The 23,832-nt window shown below is 44.5% G+C and overlaps 1 protein-coding gene across 3 annotated transcripts in view; it reads left to right on the top strand.

Moving 5' to 3' along the window:
• Window positions 1–23,832, top strand: part of ARHGEF37 (Rho guanine nucleotide exchange factor 37) — a 107,659-nt gene that overhangs the window by 15,921 nt on the left and 67,906 nt on the right. For all 3 annotated transcript variants that reach the window (XM_040497399.1, XM_040497418.1, XM_040497409.1), the window contains exons 2-4: window positions 3,846–4,042; window positions 5,568–5,691; window positions 15,115–15,262. In XM_040497399.1, coding sequence (XP_040353333.1) covers window positions 3,857–4,042; window positions 5,568–5,691; window positions 15,115–15,262 — 458 coding nt within the window. In that variant the 5' untranslated portion in view covers window positions 3,846–3,856. The remainder of the gene's footprint in view (window positions 1–3,845; window positions 4,043–5,567; window positions 5,692–15,114; window positions 15,263–23,832) is intronic.

Below are 23,832 nucleotides of genomic sequence, written 5' to 3' on the forward strand. Positions count from 1 at the left end.
AGTTTTGTATGTATGATCTATGTGATTATCTCCTAAAGAAACACCATACTCTCTACCAATCCAATACATCTATTCTCAAGATATTCTATTACTTTCTGAAATACTCTAATTTGAACTGTTTGTCATCTGCCTGTAGCCAACGGTCCATCTTAGGATTTTCCTTCACCTGTCTGGGGATTTCCTTGGCTGCTGTCACATTTGATCACCAGTCCCCTGTACCCCATGTCTTTTTTTTTCTATTTATTTTGCTGGAGCACATTCTCCCATAGTTTCCTGAGAACAGGAACATAAAAAGATAAATTCTCTAGGCCTTCGAGCTTCTGCAGTTTCTCTTCAATGTGTTTAGATGTGAATTTTAAGTTTTTTTTTTAACATTTATTTATTATTGAGAGGCAGAGAGACACAGAGCGTGAGCAAGGGAGGGGCCGAGAGACGGGGAGACACAGAATCTGAAGCAGGGTCCAGGCTCTGAGCTGTTAGCACAGAACCCGGCGCAGGGCTCCAACTTACAAACTGCGAGATCATGACTTGAGCTGAAGTCGGTCACTTAACCAACTGAGCCACCCAGGCGCCCCATGGATGTGAATTTTAAAAAAAACTTCTCCTGAGAGGGACTTGTACTTCCTGGATCTAATAATTCAATTTTTAAAAAATGTTTATTTATTTTTGAGAGAGGGAGAAAGAGTGCAAGCTGCGGAGGGGCGGTGAGAGAGGGAGACAGAGGATCTGGACCGGGCTCTGTGCTAACAGCAGAGAACCTGATGAGGAGCTCAAACTCATGAACTGAGAGATCATTACCTGAGCTGAAGTCAGACGCTTAACTGACTGAGCCACTCAGGTGCCCCAAGAATTTATATATTTTTTAATAAATTCTGGACAATTCTTACTCTCATCTCTTTGAATATTGCCTGTTCTCATTCTCTTTATTCTTGCCTTCTGGAACTCAGATTTGATGCATGAACCTTCTTATTTCAATATCTACATCCCTTAAATTCTTTTATATTTTCCATGTTTTTCTCTCTCTTTAGCAGTCTAGATAATTTCTTCAGATCTATATGCCCTTTTGCGATTTCTCTTTTCTAGATGTCTGTTAAATCTGCCCATTCAGGGGGTGCCGGGGTGGCTCAGTCAGTTAAGTGGCTCAGGTCATGATCTCAGGGTTCACAAGTTCAAGCCCTGCATCTGGCTCTGTGCTGACAGCTTCCAGAGTCTGCTTTGGATTCTGTGTCTCCCTCTCTCTTTCTCTCTCTGCCCCTCCCCTGCTTGCACTCTGTCTCTCTCAAAAATAAATAAACATTAAAAAATTAAAAAAAAATCTGCCCATTCAGTTTTTAATTTCAAAGGCTAAAATTTTAATTACTGTAAGTTTTATTTGGTGCTTTAAAAAATCATACAGGTCGGGGCGCCGGGGTGGCTCAGTCAGTTAGGCGGCTGACTTCAGCTCAGGTCATGATCTCGCAGTTCGTGAGTTCAAGCCCCGCATCCGGCTCTGTGCTGACAGCTCAGAGCCTAGAGCCTGCTTCAGATTCTGTGTCTCCTCCTCTCTCTCTCTGCCCTCCCCTGCTCATGCTCTGTCTCTATCTCTCAAGAATAATACATAAACTTAAAAAAAATTAATTAAAAAATCATACAGGTCTTTTTTTTTTATATAATATGGAGTTTTTTTTTCCTGCTTATTTTATACTTTGTATGTGATAGTTTGACTCTCTGATGTTCTTGGGGTCTAATTCTGCTCATTTTCATGGAGTTCTTATAATTTTGGATTGTCAACTCATCTTCAGGACAGGGTTATCTACTGGTGTACCACATGGGCTAGGCTAAGGATATATTCTTCTGGATACATTATATTTCTTTTTTTTTAATTAAATTTAATTTTTTTAATTAAAAAAATTTATATCCAAGTTAGTTAGCATATAGTGCAACACTGATTTCAGGAATAGATTCCTTAATGCCCCTCACCCAGTTAGCCCATCCCCCCTCCCACAACCCCTCCAGTAACCCTCAGTTTGTTCTGTCTATTTAAGAGTCTCTTATGTTTTGTTCCCCTCCCTGTTTTTATATTATTTTTGTTTCCCTTTCCTTATGTTCATCTGTTCTGTGTCTTAAAGTCCTCATGTGAGTGAAGTCATATGATATTTGTCTTTCTTGGACCAACTAATTTCGCTTAGCATAATACTCTCTAGTTCCCATCCACGTAGTTGCAAATGGCAAGATTTCATTCTTTTTGATTGCCGAGTAATACTCCATTGTGTAGATATACCATATCTTCTTTATCCATTCATCCATCGATGGACATTTGAGCTCTTTCCATACTTTGCCTATTGTTGATAGTACTGCTATAAACATGGGGGTGCATGTGCCCCTTCGAAACAGCACACCTGTATCCCTTGGATAAATACCTAGTAGTGCAATTGCTGGGTCCTAGGATAGTTCTATTTTTAATTTTTTGAGGAACCTCCATACTGTTTTCCAGAGTGGCTGCACCAGTGTGAATTCCCATGGAGACATTATCTTTCCATGGGCACTCAGAATAGCATTGGTCTACAACTGTTTCTGTTAATTTCACAGCTTTGGGTTACTTGGACCACATGTGTAATATCACTTTGAACCTAAAGCCCAGTGAAGGCAGGGCTACTTTTATGAATTTTCAGAGGGGATTTTTTTGGTCCTCTGTTGGACCCAGACCAAGATGACCTTATCTTCTGTGTGAGTGGGAGACTTTTTTTTTTTTTTTTTTTTTTTTTGATGCACCATTTCATTGGAGTCTTTTGGTGTCCCAGTTCTGTGAAGAAGCTTGTCTCCTGCTCTGGTCTGAACACCAGCACCTAAGTCCCTGGTTCGCTGAGTTTGGCTATGTCCTCTTCCCTGCCCACCTCTCCACTTTGGGCCCCAGCTGCTCCTGCTCTGGTTTCTAGTTCCCTCTATTTGGGGGCCCTGCTATTCCCTTTATTCTCTTGCAAGCCCCACCAGGCTGTGAAAAGGAAGTTGGTTATACCTGATCCAGCATTTCTGGGTGTTTGTAGTAGGGGGTTTTCAGGCCGTGTTGGTCCATAGTATTGCCATTTGTACTTTTAAACCTAGAGATAAAGGGGTCATGGGAGTTTCAATGAGGGAAATTCCATCTGGCTGGGAGGATCTAGGGAAGATGAATGTCCAAGGATAGTGTCCTGGGAGGGGGGCACAGCAGGTGCAAAAGCACAGAGGCAGGAAGTGAGTGTGCACGCATGGAGGAAAGCACGTAGCTCTCTTTTGCTGAGAATGTCTGTGGAAGGGAAAAATGAGGTTGGAGCCGGACCCCAGAGCAGCAGGGAGCTGTTAAAGCCTCACAGCATGGAACGCGGTGATCACAAGCTTCGATTCAGGAAGTTTAAACTGGAAGCACATCCAGGATGAATGGGTGTGGGGAGCAGCAGGAGGGAGAGGGGTTTGGACTTGGAAAGGTACTCCTGGAGGCTGTGGAGATAGCCCAGGGGATGGATTGTGAGGCCTGAATGAGGTAGTGGGGGTAGAAAGGAGGCAATCCCTGGGATAGAGCGTGCGATAGACTTGGCTGAACCAGATAAATAAATCTGGGTCAAGAGCTGGGGGTGGAGGGGGGTGGAATAGAAGAAAAGCTAGGCAAGCACATTATCTGGATCCTGGAAAATGTCAACAATGATCTGAGCTGCGTTCTGCCTTTTAACATTATTCAGATACTGCCCACAAATGCTAACACATAGTTCATCTTGCAGTATGTAAGCTAGAGATGTTTTTAGGCCACTTGATGAATAGTCGTCTTTGGATGAGAGACAGCATGTTCCAGCAGAGCTCCCGGAAGTGAGTTGGGATATGTTTGCCTTTCCTAGAACCTGCTGACATGGCTGAACATGGGACTGATGAGCCGTCCTCCAGTACAGGGAGTCCCGACGGAGAAGGTCGGGACTCTGGGGGCAGATTGTTGCTGCATCAGAGGCTGGCTGTCAGAGAGCTCATTGACACCGAGACCTCCTACCTGCACATGCTCCAGCTCTGTGCCTCAGACATCAGGAGCCGCCTGCAGCAGGTACCTGGGTGGGGCTGCGCACAGCCTCCCTTTACAGGGGCAAACGTGGGTCCTGGCTTCTGAGACCGCACGTCTGTTCCCGGGGCAGGCTTGATGGAGGGGAAGGCGTGGTGGGCGTGAAGTCACCTGGATGTAAGCCCCGGTACTTCCCTTTATTGGCCATGCCACCTCCAGCGAAGCCTTTAACACATTGAAGCCTCCGTGTATTCATCTGCTGAATGGAGAGGAGTAATTGCCTCAGAGAATTAAATGAGCTAATAAAAGGGCTAATAAAATAGCCCTTTATCAGATTTAGAACAGATTGCTTAAAGTGACCTATACTATTTTTAAAAAAATGTTTATGTGTTTATATTTGAGAGAGAGTGTGAATGCATGTGAGCAGAGGGGAGAGGGCAGAGAGAGGGGGTGGGGTGGGGTGGGGGGGAAGGTGGAGTGGCAGAGAGAATCCCAAACAGGCTCCTTGCTGTCAGTGCAGAGCCTGACAACGGGCTCGAACTCATGAACTGTGAGATCATGACCTGAGCTGAAATCAAGAGTTGGATGGTTATCTGACCGTGCCCCACCAGGCGCTCCCAAAACTGACCTATATTCTAATTGTCTCATTTAGGAGATGGTAACCTGGAGAAGTTTTCACTATGATGGGTTTTTACATCTTTTTTTCTCCTGATTTCAGAAATAATACAGGCTCTCTTTATAAGATTTTAAGAATCCCTTAGCATGTAAGCTCAGTTAGGGCAATGCCTGTTTAGTTCAATATATCCCCCAGTTCTGGACACATAAATAATAGGCTTCAGTTCATTTTTTCTTGAATGAATGAAATACTCAAGTAGGAAATGTGGAAGGTGAAAGGCCTCTCGTATTTTACCCTCCGGAAATGAGGATTTTTCTCTGTAGGCATTAAACAAAAAATATAGATTGTTACGTACTCTAACAAAAATGAGAGCCTACTCTAGATATTTTTCTACAGTTAGCTTTTCCTACTTGATTTTGCATTCAGGATAGACACACACGCGCGTGCACACACACACACACACACACACACACACACACAATGTCCTGTATGTGCCTGTGCACATATATAGATGTCCTGCATTCTGTCTCACGGTGGTACCACCAGTTAATAGTGGCTGGAGTTCAGAATACATTTCAAGGTAATGGTGGGGGGGGGGCCAAGTATATCAGAGCTCGAAGGAAGTCCAGCTTCCCACCCTTATATGACAGATGGGGAAACTGAGAGCAGAAAAATGATAGCTTCCAGCAAATCTAGGGGAAAAAAAACCCAGTTCAGCTTTTATTCCATGCTGAGCACTCCATCCCTTCCTGTTTCCCCAGAGTGATAAGAGTACCTAATTTATACCTAATTTGTAAAATTTTTCTAAGCCTTGCAGACATTCCACTGGGGCGGTCTCCCCAAGAGTCATAGGCCCCTGATGGTGTGAATGTTCTGGACTGCTCTCCAAAGCCCATGAATAGAGCCACTCAACCCAAATCCCAGATAGTCCTATGGCTCCTTTGTTTCTTCTAGCTGCCCCAGGGAGACCTGGATGTCCTGTTCTCAAACATCGATGATGTCATTGAAGTGAACAGCAAATTTCTTCACGATCTCCAAGAGACAGCATCCAGGGAAGATGAACAAGTGCACTCAATTGGTAAGCAAAAGACAAGGCAGCTGTCAGCCTCAGATTCCCACGGAATTGTCCTCAGCATGTGGGCATTGCTGAACCGCCTCCAGTATTCCAGGGAAATGCAAATCAATGGGAGCTTCTTTTGGGGATTCCTGAAACACAGCGTGTCAGAGCTGGTAGGACTCTCAGATAATGTCCAGCCCAGTCCCATCACTTTACAGAAGAGAAGACCGGGGCCCAGAGACAGGGAGGAACTAATGGGTCAGTGGCCTGGCTGAGCTTTTCATTATTTACTAGACGCAGTTATTTACTGAGCACCTGCCGATCCCTGTGCTGTGTGCTGGCATCACAGTATCAACAAGCGAGTCCACGTTCCCACTCTGAAAGGTCTGGCAAGTTAGAGTGACGGAAGATAAACAGATAAATAAGAGAATTTTAGGTAACAATTTGTAATTTGAAGAAAAGAAACAGTTGTAGTAACTTTGGGGCATGAGAGCAGTCCTCCTGAGAAGGGGACATTTGAGCTGAGACCTGACTATTGGGAAGGAGACAGCTCTGAGATCTGGAGGGAGAGCAGAGAGAGTGGCTGTGCAAAGGCCCTGAGACAGGGATGAGCCTAGAATGTTGGGAGGATGGACGGAAAGAAGGCTGGCGTGGCTCCAGGGGAATTAGTGAGGAGAGTGTGTTAGGGGATAAGGTGGAAGAGGCAGAGAAGGACCAAATCACGTAGGGCCTTCTAGGCCATGGTAAGGAGTTTGGATTTTACTCCGAGTGTGATGAGAAACCATTGGCCAGTTTTGAGCAGGAAAGTGATATGGTCCGATTCATGCTTTTCAAAGACCTCTTTGGCCCTTGTGGACAGTGGGTTGTGAGGGGGTGGTGACAGTGGAACCATAAGACCAGCGGGAGCCTTCCTGTTGCCCAGCTGAGAGATGGTGGGAGTGTACTCATTCTGGAACGGTTAGGATGACTGTAGGGCATGAAGGAGGAGGGACAAGGGGGTATAAACCTCACACCCGTGTCCCTCATTCTCATCTGCTGCCCTGGGGTCACTTGACAAAACTTGTAGGTCAGGGGTTTTTGAGTGGAGTTGGGGGAAGGCAGAGGAGGGGGGGGGGACACCCAGCACCGTGACCACCCTAGTGGCCTTTTACATCCCCAATCTTCTACCCTTTCCTAGACATGATGGGGCTTAAAAATAACAAACATCCAATTTTTTAAAAATGTGTTTATAATTATTTTTGTAAATGTTTATTTTAGAGAAAGAGTGTGAGGGGGAAGGGGCAGAGAGAGGGTGGTGGGGACTGAGGATCCGAAGCACGGAGAGCCCAGTACAGGGCCCGAACTCACAAACTGCGAGATCATGACCTGAGCCGAAACCAAGAGTCAGATGCTTAACTGACTGAGCCACCCAGGCACCCCACAAATATACACATTTTGTAGAAATCCTACTTTCTGAGTGTTTACTAAATGCTTAGCATTGTCCTGATGTACATGTATTAACTCATTTAATCTTCACAACCACCCTGAAAGGTAGCTGCTGTTATCTCATTGTGCAGTTGAGGAAACAGAGGCACAGAGAGAGGAACTAACCTGCTCAAGGTCATTTGGCTAATGACGGAGCTGCGATTTGAATTCGGGCAATTGGTCTCCAGAGCCAGTGCTCTCAACTACTGCCCCCAATAGCTTCAATGTAGCAGATATGGGATTAAAGCCTGTGTGTCACATGTTTATTCTTCCCTTGAAAATAGAGTTCCTGGGGTGCCTGGGTGGCTCAGTCGGTGAAGCGTCCGACTTCGGCTCAGGTCATGATCTCACAGTCCGTTAGTTCAAGCCCGTGAGTTCGAGCCCCGCGTCGGGCTCTGTGCTGACAGCTCGGAGCCTGGAGCCTGCTTTGGATTCTGTATCTCTCTCTCTCTGACCTTCCCCCGTTCATGCTCTGTCTCTCTCTGTCTCAAAAATAAGTAAACATTAAAAAAAATTAAAAAAAAAAAAGAAAATTAAAAAAAATAGAGTTCCTTATTAAAACAGCAATGTGAATGAGTTACTATTTCCTCAAAAAGACGGATGAATACAAAATTAAAGAACAAGATTTTTTTTTTTAAGTACCCGGGAAGCTATTCTCAACTTTTATCATTTTGTCCTTGTTTCTGTTACTAATCACCACCTGCTTGAGTGGGAATCAGTATAGCCTCAGGCCAAAGACACTCTTAAGGGGCTGCAGACTGAGGTTAGGTTCTTCTGTTGCTATGGGCTTGAGGTTTGATGTGGTGTCTTGTTTAAGGGTCCTTGCCTGCCAGTCTCTGCCTTCCTACTTGACTGGCAGCAAAGAGTCAGAGTCAGGATGTCACTTTGTTTCCCGACCACACCTGGTGACAGCTCTATTCCCTGCGTTCCTAGTAGAGTTGCCAGATGAAATACATGTGCCCAATTAACATATCTTTTTTTTTATACTTACATATTTATATATTTGAGAAAGAGAGAGCGAAAGAGAGCACACTCAAAGCAAGGGGAAGGGCAGAGAGGGAGGGAGAGAGAAAATCCCACGCAGGCTCCATGCTGCCAGCGCAGAGCCTGACGCAGGGCTCGGACCCATGAACCGTGAGACGACAACCCGAGCCGAAATCAAGAGTTGGGCACTCACCCGGCACCCCTACAGGTACCCAATTACATTTGAACTTCATGTAACCAGTGAGTAATTTTTTTTAGTATCAGGATGTCCCATGCAACCTTCGGGATATACTTATACCAAAAATTTATTCATTGTTTACCTGAAATTTAAATTCCACTGAAATGTAGTCCTATATTTTTCCCCCTCTAATTTGGCAGTCCTATTTCCTGACTGTAGAGTCTACACAGAATAGCCTCCTCGTCCGCTGCCCATTGTGGTTAGCAAAAAAAGAGGCACAAAGAATCCACGTGGCTTTTCTTGTCTTTGGTGCATTCTGTGCTGGGTCAAGACTGCCCTGGCTTCTGCCAGCTCTTTATTCCCAGTCCAGCCCCCACGCCTTGCTATGCTAGGATCGCCTTTCTCGCAATCCTGTAGCCACAGCATTTTAAGAGAGTTTGGGCCTCAAGCATGACTGTTTTTAACAGCCTTTTTTCCTCCCAGATGACTTAGGTCCCCTGTCATTACGAACGATTCCAACGCAACTCCGACGTTCCCAGGGGGCCCTCCCAGGGTGGTCTCACGACAGGGCACCATGCTGTAGCTCAGTGCAGTCCCATAGAAATGTCATTCCAGCCACACATTTATTTGAAAACTTTTGAGAAGCTACATTTGAAAAAACTTGAAGAAGCAGGTGCAGTTACTTTTAACGATATATTTGATTTTATCCTGGTATGTCCGCAGGCTAACATTTCAGCATACAATCAATATAAAAATTATTCATGACATATTTTACTTTCTTTCTTTTTCTTTTTCTTTTCTTTTCTTTTTTTTTTTTGGCACTAAGCCTTTGAAATCGGTGTCTTTTACAATGACAGCACATCTCAATTGGGATCCTGAAATTTCAAGTGCCCAAAAGCCACATGTGGATGGTGACTGCTGTATCTGGGCAGTGCAGGTCTAACAGTTTGGAGTCTTGACTGGCAAGGCTGTGTCACCCACAAGTCCCTTCATGTCTCTGAGCCTCAGTTTTTGCCCTTTGAAATGTGCCAGCCGCGACTCTGAGTACCTAACATGTACGAGCTCTTTCATTTCATGATGCTGTTACTTGCTGATGACTATTTTTACTGTCCCCATCTTACTAAAGAAGAACCTGAGACCCGAGTGACAGGGCTTGTCAAGGCTGAACAAGAGTCCTAACTCTTGACCGTCCTGCTTCCCTTTTTTTTTTTTTTTTTCCTTTCTGACTGATCCTAGGTCTCGGCAGAGTAGTCTTTTGATACTGGGAGGAACTTTTTCACTACTGTGACTTCCTTGCAATCTGTGACCACAGGACAAGAGGGAAAGAAGTTAAGTCTTTACTTTCCTATTCCTGGCATTCCTGCTCCTTTGGCTAGCTCTGCTTTCTGGGAGTTTGCCTTCCTCTGCCATTCAGTTACTGGAATGCCCCGGCCCTGGTCACACTGGCTCTGATACAGTTTCTTTGCTCTCAGTCACATGCCTGCCGACGCACCCAGGTTCAGGAGAATGTGGGAACCGCCCTAGATTTTAAGGCTACGCCCAGGCTGTCTCTTTATGATCTCTGCAGTTGGCTGACCTCCCGGCGTGCAGATTCCCCCTGGCTGCAGCTTTGTGTACTCTTCCCTGTTCCCCCTCCTTCTGGGGGTTCTCCTGGGGGAGTTCTCTCTGGAGACTGGCTGGACCAGCATTGGAGAGGAGGACCGGTCCTGGGTGGCAGTCTCACTGTGGGCGTCTTTGCCGAGGGCTGGACCACGCTGGGCTAGGCACCAGCCCGTGTGTCCCCATGTGACTCCGTGGGGGGCTTGGTCGAGGTCAGGGGCCCAACCTGTACCTACAGCAGACAGTGGGGTCAGCTGGGCTTCCTGTGGTCCACGGCTCCCCACCCACTTTCGTGGCTAATACATTTGTCTTCATCCTTGCCACTTCCCCCTAGATGGACAACCAAAGACTCTTCTGGGTACTTGAGGTAGCTCGCGTTCTCACAGCCATTCCTATTACCGCTTTTAACTCCTAGTTTAGTCTCAACATACTACAGCTAGTATAGATCTTTTTTTTAATGAATAGACTTTACTTTTTGGAGTACTTTCAGGTTTGCAAAAAAATTAAGGGGAACGTACAGAGAATTCTCATATAGTCCCATTCCCCCAACCCCAGAATTTTGTAGTTTCCCTGCTCTAAAAATCTTCCTATTCATCCCTCTCCCTCCCCTCCCCCCTGGGAAAACACTGATCTTTTTGCTGTCTCCATAGTTTTGCCTTTTCCAGAGTGTCCTATGGCTGGAGTCGTGCAGTACACAGCCTTCGCAGAGTGGCTCCTTTCACTTAGCAATGTGCATTTAAGCATTCTCCTTTTCCTGCTTAGATAGCTAATTTCTTTCCTTTTTCTTTTTTTAATCACTGAATGATATTCCATTGTATAGACATAGCACAGTTTATGCATTTACTTCCTGAAGTACATTTTTAGTAACTTCCAAGTCTAGGCAGTTATAAATAAAACCGTTATAAGCCTTTGTGTGCAGGGTTTTTTAAAAATCACTTTTTTATTTTTTATTAAAAAAAATTTTTTTTAACGTTTATTCATTTTTGAGAGACACACAGAGAGACAGAGCATGAACAGGGAAGGGGCAGAGAGAGAGGGAGACACAGAATCTGAAACAGGCTCCAGGCTCTGAGCTGTCAGCACAGAGCCCGACGCGGGGCTTGAACTCACGGACCGCGAGATCATGACCTGAGCTGAAGTTGGACGCTGAACCGACTGAGCCACCCAGGTGCCCCTTTTTAAAACTCACTTTTTTTTTTCTTTTTTTTCTTTTTTTCTTTATTTATTTATTTATTTATTTTTTTTAATTTTTTTTTCAACGTTTATTTATTTTTGGGACAGAGAGAGACAGAGCATGAACGGGCGAGGGGCAGAGAGAGAGGGAGACACAGAATCGGAAACAGGTTCCAGGCTCTGAGCCATCAGCCCAGAGCCCGACGCGGGGCTCGAACTCACGGACCGTGAGATTGTGACCTGGTTGAAGTCGGACGCTTAACCGACTGCGCCACCCAGGCGCCCCTAAAACTCACTTTTAAACTTTTTTCTATAGTGGTAAAATACACCTAGCATGAAATGTACCATTTTACGCATATTTAAGTATGAGTCCAATGGCGTTAAGTACCTTCACATTGTTGTGCAACCATAAGTACTGCCCTTCTCTGGAACTACTTCCTCACCCTGAACTGAAACTCTGTACCCATCAAATAATAACCAGCCCCTGGTCACTTCTAGTTTACTTTCTGTCTCTGTGAATTTGACTACTCTAGGTAACTCACAAAAGGGGGATCCTACAATAATTTGTCCTGTCGTGTTTGGCCTTCAGCATAATGTCTTCAAAATTCTTTTTAAACTTTTTAAATCTTAAAAAATGAATCTTAAAATCAGCTTAGACTTACAGAAAAGTGGCAAAAATAATGCAGAGGTCCTAAATAACCCTCGATACAGCGTCCCCTAATTTTAACATCTCAGACAGTCACAGTACAGATGTTGAAACCAGGAAATTAACAGCATTGGAACACTATTGACTCTCCTGACCTCACTCACATTTTGACAGCATACCTATAAACGTCCTTTTTCTGTCCCGGGATCTAACCTAGGATACCACATTTCATTTTATTGTGATGTTCCCTTAGACTTCTTTAGTCTGTCTGTCTTTTGGGACCATAACACTTCGGAAAGTCCAAGCCAGATTTATAGTATATCCCTCAATTTGAGGGTTTCAGTTGTTAAAACTAAAAAGATTTTATAGATTTTGTAAAATTTTATAGATGTATAGTTTATATTTTATAAATTATAAATGTTTTATAAACACTTTGTATTTCATTCTTAAATCGAAGCTGGACATTTTTGGCAATAAGATCATGGTTAACGTCCTGTCCCTCTTAGTGGCTCAGAACAGGGGCACATGATGTTTCTATATGTTATTACTTAAAATATTGTTAATTTTGATCACATGATTGATAGAAGATAGTGTCTTCTGTGTTTTTCCTCTACAAAGTTACAATTTTTCTGTTACAATTAGTAAATATGGAGAAAAACTTTTATATTACACAAATGTTCTATTTCATTTCAAACTTAATTTTAAGTAAGCATTAATTTTAGCATCCATCAGTGGTTCTGCCCTGCAGTAATTATTACTGGTGGTCTTGTGGTAATTTTCTATTTCCCTTATTCCTTCTACATTTATTAATTGCAATTTTTCTATAAGCAAGAATTGTCCTTTCTTGCCCATTCATTTATTCAGTTATTTATATCAGTATGGACTCTTGGACTTTTTATATATATATTTTTTATTTATTTATATATTTATTTATATACGGACTATATGTTTTATATTATATGTATTATATATATATATAATACGTATTATATATATATATATATAATATGTATTATATATATATTCTTGCTCAGATTATGCCAGTGCTGGCCGTTGAGAGCTCCTTCACATTGGCTCCTGTGTCCTTTCTGTATGCCTCCAACAGTTTTTGAGCACACCCTTACTTTCAGACACCACAAGACGTTCCAGGTTCATCTTGTACTTCCCTGTCCCATCCTTGGAATCAGCCATTTCTCCTAGGAGCTCTGGTTCCTATTTTGGCGGAATGGTATTTAGACACCAAGTTCTAGGCTCTAGGTATGCTCATTGCCCCTGGGGTGTCATTACCCTCTCAACTAATAGAGCTGGAAAATATATGTGTGTATACTAATGTGTGCATATGCACTTATCTACATTTCTTTCTATCTCTATCTTTTTTTTCTATCTATCTATCTATCTATCTATCTATCTATCTATCTATCTTTATATATTTAAGACCATGAGTTTGTACTGATACCTACAATTCCAGTCCATCCAGTCCATGCTCCCTCTCATCCCTACTATCGTATCCTGTTCCCTCATTCTTTCCACCCCATTCCATCCACCTGCTGCAGTAACCAACCTCATAAATTTCTGATTTAAAAATTTGGAATGCTCCACAGACTTGCCTTTTATTCTTGTGCATTAACCTTCTCCATATTATTCCAACTTTGGTATATGTGCTGCTGAAATTGAGCACTAGAGTAATCTATTTAAAACAGAAAGCAGATCGCCCCTGTTCAGACCCCTCTGGTTGCTTCTTACCACCATTAGAATTAGAATAAAATCCAAACCCCTTATCCCACCTTACCTACTTACTTTGAGGCCCTCTGGGATCTGACTTGTGTTTTCTGTTTATTTTCTCTGCTTTCTGCTCTCGTTCACTCTGCTCTGGCTATTCTTCCCCCTCTTGCTCCTGCCCTTATGCCAAGTGCTCTCCTGCCTTAAGCCCTTTGGATTTTTTCCCCCTAAACCTGGATTGCTGTTTCCACCACACACTCCCAGGGCCATGTGCTTCTGGTCTCTGATAAGCATGCACATCTTCATGGAGGCCTTCCTTAAATAGCTCTCCTACTACTTTCTAATGTTTTGTTTTGATTCTTGGTAACAAGAATCAGTATAATGTCATATATTCAATTTGACGAATATAATATATTTATTTACTGTCTCTCTTCCCCACTAGAATATAAGCTCCATGAGGCAGGGGCTTTGTTTTGTTCACAGAGCTTAGAAGAGTGCCTGGCATATAGTCCATAAATAAGCAGTCGGTAAATATTTGGTGAGTAAAGTTTGTGTCAGGTGTTTTTACATGTGTTATTTGATTTAATCCTCATAAAAAGACAATTGGAAGTGAATACTATTTTTATTCCAATCTATCGGTGAAAAAATGGAGGGTCCAGGAGGTCAAGTACTTGCCCTAGGGTATGCCCTTGGGGAAGGGTTGACTGGAGATCTGGCCCTCGTTCTCTCTGACTCCAGAGTCCGTGTGTATGCTCTGCTTGCTATAGTGTGTCTTTGTAAACTGGGGGTTTGAAGTTGTACTTGCCATGTTGCATCCACGCGACTCCTGAAACAGAATGCTACAGGCACCAGTGACAGTTGCAACAAAGTTTATTACAATGAGAGGCAAGGCCGACCGATCGGGACCAACACTCTTGATAAGAGTGTGGCCCTGAACAGCCGGGGTACAGAGTTTTTAAAGCCGATCACATCATTTTATCGTTATCTGGGAACAGAACAGAGAAACAGTTCCCAGATGAGTTAGAAACAGTTGCCAGATGAGTCAGAAACAGTTATCGAATGAGGTGATTATTTTAGACTTTCTGCCGCTAAGTTGCAACCAGTGGATCTCCTTGACCTTGTCTCTGATGCTCTTTTTTGAGCTTTTGTTTCCTTCATTGGTAAAGCCTGATTCACAAGAGTATGAAGTATGATTTACAAGAGTAAAAGCAAGGTTGTTATCTTTTGACCTTCAGTGTCAGAACAAAGTTGTTATCTTTCAAGCTAAGCCTTAGCCCTACAGTACAATTTAACCCTTACAGCCACACACAGTAATTGTCAAGATACAATTGTAAAGCTATAACACGAGTGTGTTTTATGAGCTGTAATGCACTGTACAGATAGGGGAATTATTAATATCGTTGCCATAATTATACCTACCATTTATTAAGACTCACAGTGCACCAGCCTGAGCCCTGTATCACCCTGTCACTTAATCCTTCTAGCTGCCTTTTGAACGTGAGATGAAAAACCGGAAGCTCAGGAAGAAGCGTGAACGTGCCCAAAGTGACAAAGCGGGTCAGGCCTGGCAGCCTCACTCCCCAGCCGAGGGCTTAGCTGTCTCTCTCAACACCTCCGTGTCCCAAGCAAGGGTACGGACAGACATGCCTCTGAGGGTTTCTTGTCGCTCTTTCATCACCAGGCAACTTATTCCTGGAATTCCAAGAGGAGCTGGAGCGAGTCTATAAGGTCTACTGTGCCAGCTACGACCAGGCCTTGCTGCTGGTGGAGACCTACCGGAAGGAGCCAGAGCTTCAGCGAGAGATCCAGGGCATCATTGAGGCAGTGGTGTAAGTAGTATGACCAGTGAGCACTCGTTTCCACTGCCATTGACTCCGAGGTCAGGAGCCGTTAAGGTCTCACCCCTCCTCGGTGCCGCTCACGCTGCTTCAGGAGTGTCTCAGTCAGGCGAGGCTGCAGAGACAAACAGTCCCCCCCCCCCCCCCCCCCCCCGCTCTTGGTGGCTTCAAACAGCAAAGCTTTATGCCTTCCTTATGCGCCACTGCGGTTGACTTGAGGCCCTTGTTTGTGTCATCCTCACACTGGGGCCCAAGCTTGATGGGAGCCACTCTCTGGATTATTGCCAGTAACTGTGACAAAGGGAAAAGAGCTCTGCAGGGTCTAATGCTGGTAATTAAACGCTCCCGACCAGAAATGGTCTCTATCAGCTCTCGTGATCCGTGGGCCAGAACTAATCACGTGGCTTCATCCGACCACCAGGAGGCCAGGTCTTCTACCCTGCCATGTGTCCAGAGGTGGAAGAACAGAAACATGTGGCGAACAGCACTCGTGTCTACCGTAGGAAGGGCAGTGAGACGGTTGGAATTACGGGCTGTGGGACAGGACGGCAGTGGCACGAAGCTGGTTTGTATCACCCGGGAGGGCCTCTCTCCAGAGAGCTGAAGACTGTCCCACGAAACAGGATCAGAACTGCCCTGGGTGGCTTCACTGCCCAGAGCTGGCCCCAGCGGGTGGAAGCTCTAGCAGGAAATATGTAGAGAACAAATATATTTTTTTTAATTAAAATTTTGAATGGATAGCAGTTATGGTTCAGAAACTTAAAAGCATCCACATTTAGGCAGCCAAAAATTCTTCCCAACCCTGTCCCTTCCTCTACCCAAGTCTTACTCCCAGCCCCAGCGTTAAGGTAGCCACTTTGAAATTGCTTATGGATCTTGGCAAAGTTCCTATGTGCGAACACAAGCAAATACAAATATATACTATCATTTTACTGCCTTTTTAAAGAACGTTTGTATTTTTTTTTCACTTACACTGTATCTTGGATAGCTTTCCATTTATTTGTTTAAATTTTTTTTTAATGTTTATTTATTTTTGAGAGACAGAGAGAGACAGAGTGCAAGTGGGAGAGCGGCAGAGAGCGAGAGGGAGACACAGAATCTGAAGCAGGCTCCAGGCTCCGAGCTGTCAGCACAGAGCCAGACGCGGGGCTCGAACTCACGAACTGTGAGATCATGACCTGAGCCAAAGTTGGATGCTTAACCGACTGGGCCACCCAGGCGCCCCAATATCTTTCCATTTCAATTCCAATTTCCATCTTTCCATTTCCATTTCAATACATACACGTGTGATCCTGTGAATGCCATTCGGTTTTGTTTTGTTTTTTTATGTTTATTTATGTTGAGTGAGAGAGAGAGATGGAGTGAGAGAGCTCTGAGAGGGGGAAAGGCAGAGAGAGAGAGAGAGAGAGAAAGAGAGAGAGAATGAATCCCAGGCAGGCTTTGCTCTGTCAGCACAGAGCCCGACACTGGGCTTGATCTCACAAACTGTGAGATCATTACCTGAGCTGAAATAAAGATTCAGACATTTAACTGACTGAGCCACCCAGGCGCCCCTAACTGGTCTCTTATTTTTTTTTTTTTAATTTTTTTTTCAACGTTTATTTATTTTTGGGATAGAGAGAGACAGAGCATGAACGGGGGAGGGGCAGAGAGAGAGGGAGACACAGAATTGGAAACAGGCTCCAGGCTCTGAGCCATCAGCCCAGAGCCCGACGCGGGGCTCGAACTCACGGACCGCGAGATCGTGACCTGGCTGAAGTCGGACGCTTAACCGACTGCGCCACCCAGGCGCCCCATAACTGGTCTCTTATTAACGGACATTGGTTCACTTCTTTTCTTTTGATATTACAGGTAGTGTTGAGTAATTATTTATGAGCATATGTCATTTTACTCAGGTACAGGTATTTCTGTGAGGTAAATTCCAGACATGGGTTGCTAGGTCAAAGAAATTATGTATGGATAATTTTGATACTATTGCAAAATTTCCTTCTGTAGAGGCTACACCAAGTTGCATTCCCGTGACCAAGGTAGGGGTGTCTGTTTCCTCATAGCCTCACCAGACTATGTTATTAAACTTTAGAATATTTGCCTCTGAGACAGGTGACAAATGGTGTCTCAGTGTAGTTTCATGTTGCATTTGCTTCTTGTGATTAAAGTTGGTCATCCCTTTGTATATTTAAGACTTGTTTATATTTCCTTGCCTGGGATTGTCCTGCTTCTTTTCTGTTTTACAAAGGCTTATGTCTTCCCCAGGACAAGCTCACCAAATGGAGAGAGATGAAGGTTATTCTCTGGAAATCAGAATAGTGCAGGAGGAGCAAAGGTTATTACCATTTCATCTTGCTTAGACATTCCCTTTACACCCAAGAGAAACACAGTATATAGATTTAGATCTTTCTCTCTCTTTTTTTTTTTTTTTTTTGAGAGATAGAGAGCAAGCAATAGGGATGGGTAGAGAGAGAGGGAGAGAGAGAGAATACGAAGCAGTCTCCACACTGTCAGCGCAGAGCCCAACGCAGCCCTCGAACTCACGGACCATGAGATCATGACCCAAGCCAGAGTCTGGAGTCGGATGCTTACCCGACTGAGCCACCCAGGCGCCTCGATTTAGGTCTTTGAAGATGACGGTATCTCATGTGGAACCTCCTGCTACCTCCCCTCCTCCTCTCTCTTACCTTATGCCCTCAACCCCCCTGAAGCCTTCTTTTCAAGTACCCATGTCCTAGCCCCTCCCTGCCCCTCAAAACCTACATTCACTTCCTCCTTTGATTCATCCTTCCACGGGTCTTAACAAATTTAGGCTTTCGCAACGGTCACTAAATACATTTCAGTAGGAGAAAGGCAGATAACGGAAATGAGGGAAGCAAGGTGCCCGGTGCGAGGCAAAAGGGAGCAGTGGAGACTGAGGCCAACCGGAGCCAACAGACCCTGTGGAGAGAGTGGTTGCAGCCCACCTTCCACTGATTGTTGCTCTATCAAGTAGCTTTTGCTATGTAGCAGACCACCCCAGAATGGAATGGCTTAAGACAAACATTTGTTTGGCTCACGTTGTTGCCTGTTAGCAATGTAGCCGGGCTCAGTAAACCGTTCTGCCAGCCCTGGCCGAGCACCTTCACGTGACTGTGATCGACCGAAGGTCAGCTTTGCTGATCTTGGCGGGGCTCTGTCGTGCATCTGAGACATGTGAGCTGACTCAGCTCTGGCGGTACAGCCTCTCATCATCTGGCAGGTGGCCCAGGCTCGTTCACACGGTGGTCACAGGATAGAGAGAGGGAGAGAGCAGGAGGGAGGGAGAAGGAAGGTGAGAGGGCAGGGCAGGCCTTTAGAGGTCTTGGCTGGGAATTGGCATGCTGCGACAGACCCAAGGGGTGGAAAAATAGAATAGAGGAGCTTCAAGGTCATATTCAGAGGGTGTGGATGCAACCACCACCACCACAACAAAGGGTGCGAACACAGAGAGTAGAATGATTACAGCCCTATTTTACAAACCATCTGCCTCAAATGCCATGTAGGAATGAGATCCTCTGATTTTTCCAGAGAAGTCAGAAACTTTGATATAACGTCTCCCAGGCGCCAAATGCTGGCATCTAGCTCTGACATGTTAGAAGCACTGTTGGGGGGCCGTGGTTGGTACAGAGGCTGCTGTTTGTCGTGCCTTCCACAGTCTGGTCTTTCCCAGCCAGGCCAGTCCAGACTTTTCTCATGGGCTCCAGTGCCACACGGCCCAGTAGCGGACCTGGCTCTGCTCCTAACTCACCTTGGTGAAGCCATTTCATGAATCAGAACCTAGTTTCCTTACTTAATGGGGGAGTAATAACTACACCTCATGGGGACACGGACTCATTGTACCCAAGTGACACTCTATGAACCCCAGCTCTCATCCTTGTCTTGGCTGTCCTTGTCCCTTGAAACCACATCATGGCTTTCAGATCGAATGGTTCCAATGCTCCTTTTTTATAACAGACATTAAATTATTATCCTGAGGGGTGCCCGGGTGGCTCAGTCCGTTGAGCATCTGACTCTTGATGTCAGCTCAGGTCATGATCCCAGGGTCGTGGGATCGAGCCCCATGTTGGGTTCCACACTGAGCGTGGAGCCTGCTTGAGATTCTCCCTCTTCAGGGGCGCCTGGGTGGCGCAGTCGGTTAAGCGTCCGACTTCAGCCAGGTCACGATCTCGCGGTCCGTGAGTTCAAGCCCCGCGTCAGGCTCTGGGCTGATGGCTCAGAGCCTGGAGCCTGTTTCCGATTCTGTGTCTCCCTCTCTCTCTGCCCCTCCCCCGTTCATGCTCTGTCTCTCTCTGTCCCAAAAATAAATAAATGTTGAAAAAGATTCTCCCTCTCCCTTTGCCCCTCCCCCCCACTAATATCCTGAAATATATTCTCGAAATCTACATATATATGCTACCTATATACAGAACTTAAAAAAAATCAATATAATGGCTCAAAATAAAAAGGAGAAGTAAAAGGAAAATAATGTCTAATCAAGTTATATGTATTTCTGTGTGCAAATACTTGGGCACCACTACCCTAGAAAATCTAATGAAGCAATCAGATGCTGGCACCTACTTATAATAAAATAAGTTTGGATTCAAGGAAAGGAAAGTCAGAAGCCATTCTGCATAAGAAAGAAGTAGGGAAAAAGGAGAGAGCAGAGAATGTGCGTCCCCTAGAATGACAAGTAGCAATGATAGCAAATTTGACTTCCCTGTGTATGATATGAAAAAGAAGGAAACGACATAGGTGATGTAGGGATAACATCACATCTGGGCGGGGGTGGGGGGGCAGTGGAAGTGAGGAAGTATGATGTTCTTGCAGATGACCTGGGTCTTGTTTTTGAAAGGTAGCATCATAATAATTTCCAGTGTTCTGGTAAGTGACTAGATGGAGTTCAGATCTCAGTTCTTGAAATCACAGCTCATTCTGAGGCATTCATTCAGTCTCTGAATGTTCAGAGGGACGTAGGAGACATAGCACTATTCTGCACAGTGTGGGACTGTTGTTGCAGATGTCCCGCTTCCCTGGTCCCTGCCCACTAAGTGCCTGTAGCTGCCTGGTGCCCGAAGGTTTCCACAGTGCCCCTCGGGGAGAGCCTCTGTCCAGTGTTGCACCAGGGATGCCGTTCTTCCTGTCAGCATTGCTGTCTCCTCTCTCTTGAAACAATAATCCTGGCTTTCTTGTGCTTCTGCAGTGAAATGCTCTACCAATGAGCTATACCCACTCTTGGCTTTCTTGTGCTTATGATCATGGGACTCTTTCCAGAGCTTAGCCAACCAGAATCCCCACACCGACCGTAAGTGGTTCTTTCTCGTCCGGATAGGATGGACCATCTGATCAGATTCTTTGTGATTCCAAAATGCATGCTGCCTCCCGCCCTTTATTTGGGTGGGTGAGTGGGTGAGGTGTTCAGTTTATCCTGTCTCTTAATGCAGCTCCCACCTTGAGGGCCAAGGGGATCAAAGGCTCGCCCTTGCCGTATGCAGCAAGTTCTGCCTCTGATTGTACAGCTGTCAGCCGGGGGAGGCTGCCTTGCAGAGGCACGAAGCACTCAGAATGATGGCGGAGGCAGTTTGCAGAAGGCAGATAAACCTTCTTTGTTTTCCTTTATTGGCAATCTTGGTTTGTTTTATTTTTATTTATTTGTTTGTCTATTTTAATTTTTATTTTAGACAGAGAGCACGTGAGCTGGGGAGGGGCAGAGGGAAAGAGAGAATCTTAAGCAGGCTCCACGCTCAGGGCAGAGCCTGACACAGGGCTCAATCCCATGACTGTGAAATCATGACCTGAGCTGACAGATGGCTCAGTCAGTAAAGTGCCCCACTTCGACTCAGGTCATGATCCCACAGTTTGTGAGTTCAAGCCCCGGGCTCTCTGCTGACAGCAGGGAGCCCACTTCAGATTCTCTGTCCCCTTCTCTCTCTGTCCCTCCCCTACTCATTTTCTCTCTCTCTCTCTGCCCCTCCCCTACTCATTCTCTCTCTCTCCCTCTCTCTCTGCCCCTCCCTTGCTTGTAGGCACAGGTGCATGCACTTATGCTCTCTCTTTCTCCCTGTAAATAAATAAACTTTAACAAATAAATAAATATAAAAGTAATGTATGCTTACTAAAAAAAAAAAAAAAGGAATATTTAAACAATACACAGATATATAAAGTAAAAGGTAAAAGTCCATTCCCCGTTGGTCTCACATTTCCCCATCTCTCCACCTCATAGTTAACCTTTTCTATCCAGGTTTTCTTCTGTTCATTTAAAGACAGGCAGACAGACTTTACACGCAGAAGTCTAAGTGTTGGATGGATGGATGGATGGATGGATGGAAAGAAAAGTAATGAAGGAAGGAGAAATTTAAAGGGGCTCTGACTTACCTGCTTTTCTAGAACTTACTTTTTCACTTAACCACGGTCATGAATATCTTTTCACAACACTAGGAATACTTCTAGCATGTTCTTGTTAATGGCCCCACAGAGTTCCTTTCTAGGGCAGCTCAGACTGTGGTTTATTTAACCAAGCCCCTACTGATGGATATCTGGCTTGTTTCCAGTTTTTTACTGCGATAAATAGAGTTGTTGGTAGCTCCCACCTTTATCTTTGCTCACTTGAGTTGACATTTCTGTGGGCAGATATCTGGAGTAGAATTGATGGAACAAGGATTTGTACATTTCACAAATTGCCAAACTGTTCTTCAAAATGATCTTACCAATTGCTGCTACCACCAAGAGAATGTAAGCGGGCCTGTTTCCCCTTCCCACACCCATTTTCTTTTTCTTCCTTCCTTCCTTCCTTCCTTCCTTCCTTCCTTCCTTCCTCCCTCCCTCCCTCCCTCCCTCCCTCCCTCCCTTTGGATTATCTTTCAGTTTTTGTTGCCTGTCTGAAAGGCTACTTAAACATTTTCTCCAGATTACCTTAGAAAACCCATAAACATAAAAGGCTGCTGTGATTCTGTCATGACTGCTTGATAATTCTGGAGAAGAGCTGTGATCATTTCTTTGAAGACCCCCCCATCCCCTTATTTGTGGAGTGACAGCTGTCCCCAGGAGGCAGTTGGCCCTTTCCCATGGAAAGTAAGCTCAGAGGATAGAGTATTGCAAATATCTGGTGACTTTCTCCATCTCCCCTGCTCGTGGTCAGCCAAGTGCTAGGAAACCCGTGGCGAGAGCAGATGGTTAGCATAGGCATGTCCTGACAGGTAATTCTACCCCTACCCACCCCCCCAACCCCCTGCAGCTAATGAAGGGGCACCCACCTGCTCTGCCTATTCTTAGCCTCATGACTGATCTTTGCTGGACATTTGGTCTGGAAATATTTCCTTTGGAGGAAGAGCAAGAGGCACGGGTACCATGGAGAGGGGGGCAGAGAATGGCTGTGAGCAGCGTCTGTGAGTCTTCTTGGAGGAGGCATGCGTAGACACTGAGGCTTGAAATCCTCGCAAGCTTCTTGAAAGGCAGGTCTAAAGGCTGCTGGTCACGATCAAGGGAAGACTGTTGGAACCTCTTCCCAGATGCCATTGACTTGAGCATTCTTTCTGCAAATGCCAGACATCGTCAAGAAAGGGACTAGAAATGGTCATCCATTCATCAAATAGTGCATCTGGAAGGGGTCTTGACGCTAGTTGTTCATGTGTTTTGTTTTATTTTTTAGCTTTTTAGTGAAAATTTTCACACCTGTAGAAAAATGGAAGAATGTAATAAACGTATGCCACTTCCTAAAATTAACCAGTGTTAACATTTTGTTTCATCTATCTTTATACTAAACTATTTAAAGACAAATGTAGACATTATGACTCTTTACCCTTAAATACTTTAAATGCATCCTAAACATAAAGTGCCTGTGATTTTTTTTAAATCTTTTGACTTTGATTTTTTATTTTTTTAAGTTTTGTTTACCAAGTTTTTATTGACAAATTTTGTAACAGCGATAACATGAGCTTATTTTAGTAAACCTGGGTAGAATAAATATTTCATATTTAATGTTGATGACTGTAGAGATAGACCTTTTTAAAAAATGTTTATTTATTTTTGAGAGAGAGAGGGAGGGAGGGGCAGACAGAGAGGGAGACGCAGAATCTAAAGCAGGCTCCAGGCTCTGAAGTGTCTGCACAGAGCCCGATGTGGGGCTTGAACTCACAAACTGTGAGATCATGACCTGAGCTGAAGTCAGATGCTTAACTGAATGAGCCACCCAGGTGCCCCAAAACAAGCCTGTTTTAACTAAACTGATAAACTAGCTTTATTACCAAATCTTGTCCCAGATCATATAAACCTGAAATTCACGTTGGTTGTTTTTATTCTGTTTTTGAGAAATTTTAAAGAAGTTTTACTTAAGTAATCTCTACACCCAACATGGAGCTGGAACTCATAACCCTAAGATCAACAGTTGCATGCTCACCAACTGAGCCAGCCAGGCACCCCCATTTTTGAGAATTTTTATGAATACTAGGATTATGTAAGTGCTTCATTTTCTTTAAGCTGGTTAAAGAGAATTGTTTTACCAAGTAATTTTAGCAATACCTTAGAGGTAGAAAGTGCCATATATTCAAAATAGATGCAACGTATATAAATAGACAGAC

The sequence above is a fragment of the Herpailurus yagouaroundi genome, unplaced genomic scaffold, assembly GCF_014898765.1.
Source record: "Herpailurus yagouaroundi ecotype Mexico unplaced genomic scaffold, PumYag 29, whole genome shotgun sequence".
Taxonomy (NCBI): Eukaryota; Metazoa; Chordata; class Mammalia; order Carnivora; family Felidae; genus Herpailurus; species Herpailurus yagouaroundi.